Source organism: Electrona antarctica (assembly GCF_951216825.1).
Source record: "Electrona antarctica genome assembly, chromosome: 15".
Lineage (NCBI taxonomy): Eukaryota > Metazoa > Chordata > Actinopteri > Myctophiformes > Myctophidae > Electrona > Electrona antarctica.
Window position 1 is genome coordinate 4,532,245 of NC_136796.1, and position 2,500 is coordinate 4,534,744.

Below are 2,500 nucleotides of genomic sequence, written 5' to 3' on the forward strand. Positions count from 1 at the left end.
GTTGACGTGGTATCGCCCAGCCCTAATTCTAGTGTTATTTTATTAACGTAGCCCCACCCCTCTTACTGTGCAGGTGGTGAGAAGCCAGCCAATGATAGCCCAGCGTGGCAAGATGTCAGAGCTCAGAACCTCATTGGACGGATGAACGACCCCGCAGATGTAGCGAATCAGATCGCAGCGCAGCGACTGGCTCTCTGCCATCGACAGGTACTGTCTCTGGAACCAATCCTGATAGCGCTTCTGCTGTCCGAACCGCACCTGATGCACGCATGCACAAACACACACACACACACACACACAAATAAACAGAGAAAGACACACACACACACACACACACACACACACACACACACACACACACACCCACCCACACACCCACACACACCCACACACACACAGAGAGAGAGAGAGAGAGACACACACAGAGACACACACAAACAGAGAGAGAGAGAGAGTGTGTGGCTGTAGCTGGGGTGAAAGCCCAAGACAAATTTCCCTTGTGAACAATAAAGTTTACCTTGACCTTGAGAGACACACACAGAGACACACACACACACACAGAGGGACACAGACAGACAAACACACAGACAGACCACAGAACATGACTTATTATCTGAATAGGTCTACTCCTGAGTCCTGGCAAAATAAAGGCGTAAAAGCAAATGAAACAAACGACAAAAAAAGGCATGGAATACTCTGGCTGTCTGTCTGCGTGTGTGTGTGTGCGTGCGTACATGTGTGCGTGCGTGCGTGTGTGACTCTGCATGTGTTAGTTACCCTGGAGGTCATGAACAGTAGTTTTGTCTCCATGTCTGGTGTGAGTCGACAGGCCAAGAACTTCCGAGATGTCCTGGCTGTTAACAACTGTATGAGACCTGCGCACACGCGCACGCGCACACGCACACGCACACGCACACGCACACACACACACACACACACACACGGACAGATGAACACAGACAGATTAAGAGAGACAGGCTAACATATATTCATACAGGACAAATACCTCATTGAGTCTCAATGATTTATTTGTCGCATGACAGTAAATGTTGAACATTGCACTTTATTAATTAAAGGACTACAAAAACGAAGAAAAAATAAACTAGTCAACTAGTACCAACAAGGTTGACTAGTGAATTCACTAGTCGACTAGTTGCTTAAAGCCCAAAAGAAGATACGTTATTTTTTTATAGCAGGTTCCCAACAGCGAGAAACACACGCACGCACACACACACACACACACACACACACACACGCACACACGCACGCACGCACGCACGCACGCACGCACGCACGCACGCGCACACACACACACACACACACACACACACACACACACACACACACACAGTACCAGTGAACTGAGGTGAAAGGGCTTGTGGTTTATGTAGTAGATCTTTCCACAGTAGTTCCATTTCCGGTATCCTGGCGACGATCTGCAGCAAGCGAACCAAGTCTCTGCCGATGATGTAACAGTCCATGAACTAGAGGAGGGGGGAAAAGATATAATGCTTTATTATGAATATCGATGCTGTCCGCAGGAAACATCATAACTCCATTTTTTTATTTTTTCATAAATCAGTGCTATTGAACACCCTTTACATCTGTGTGTTCTTTCGAAAATATTGAACCAATGGAAAGTAGTAAAAAACGCATTGGACAAAAGCTCTTAACTCCATTGATGGACTCATGGACCTTCAAACTGTCTGCTAAAGCAACTAACTCCAACACCTCTCTCCCTCTCATGCAAGTAATTGACAATATCTAAAGTCACTAGAGCGGACGTAGAATACGCACATCGACAGGCTTGGGTGCTGGGCTAAAGAAACTTCAGTAGATATTGGATGGAGCCCGCACAGGTACAAGAAAGACATTCTTTATTGAGAATTCTGACTTTCTGAATTATCAATAAAGAGCATCTTTCTTGTACATGTGGTGTGCGGGCTCTAGGGCATTAAGCAACTAGTCGACTAGTTTACTAGTCGACTAGTAAATCCACTAGTCGACCTTGCTGGTACTAGTTGACTAGTTGATAAGAAAAAATATATATATTTTTGATTATAGTAGATAGATTATAGTTATAGTCACCATGTACACAGTTTTTCAATGTACAAATATTTATATATATATTTTTTTTTAATTTATTTTATTTTTTACATAATAGGTAGTTAAACAACTAGTCGACTAGTAAACTAGGCAACTAGTCAACTAGTAAAAATGACTAGAAGTGAATGCCCTAGCGGCTCCATCCAATATCTACTAAAGTCACAACACCAACTTTTATGAGGCAGTATTGCATTGTTTAAAAAATATAAGGTTTTCTTCATTTCCTTATAAATGTATATTTTTCATTTCCTGAAAAATGAACATTTTGGAGTTATGAGGTTTCCTCGGGACAGCAACGACATAATACATACATTCATATATAATATTATTATACATTTATACACAACGGTGGGTTCAGGTGAAGGAATTAATTTGATTGGACAAGAGTGCTGAT

At 42.7% G+C, this 2,500-nt stretch overlaps 1 protein-coding gene across 1 annotated transcript in view; it reads right to left on the reverse strand.

The window, feature by feature from the left end:
• ints3 (integrator complex subunit 3) overlaps positions 1-2,500 on the reverse strand; it is a 40,742-nt gene that overhangs the window by 27,696 nt on the left and 10,546 nt on the right. Inside the window, exons 8-10 of the mRNA XM_079523374.1 lie at positions 1,355-1,484; positions 778-875; positions 67-258 (exon numbers count right to left, since the gene is read on the reverse strand). Of these exons, the coding sequence (XP_079379500.1) occupies positions 67-258; positions 778-875; positions 1,355-1,484 (420 nt within the window). The remainder of the gene's footprint in view (positions 1-66; positions 259-777; positions 876-1,354; positions 1,485-2,500) is intronic.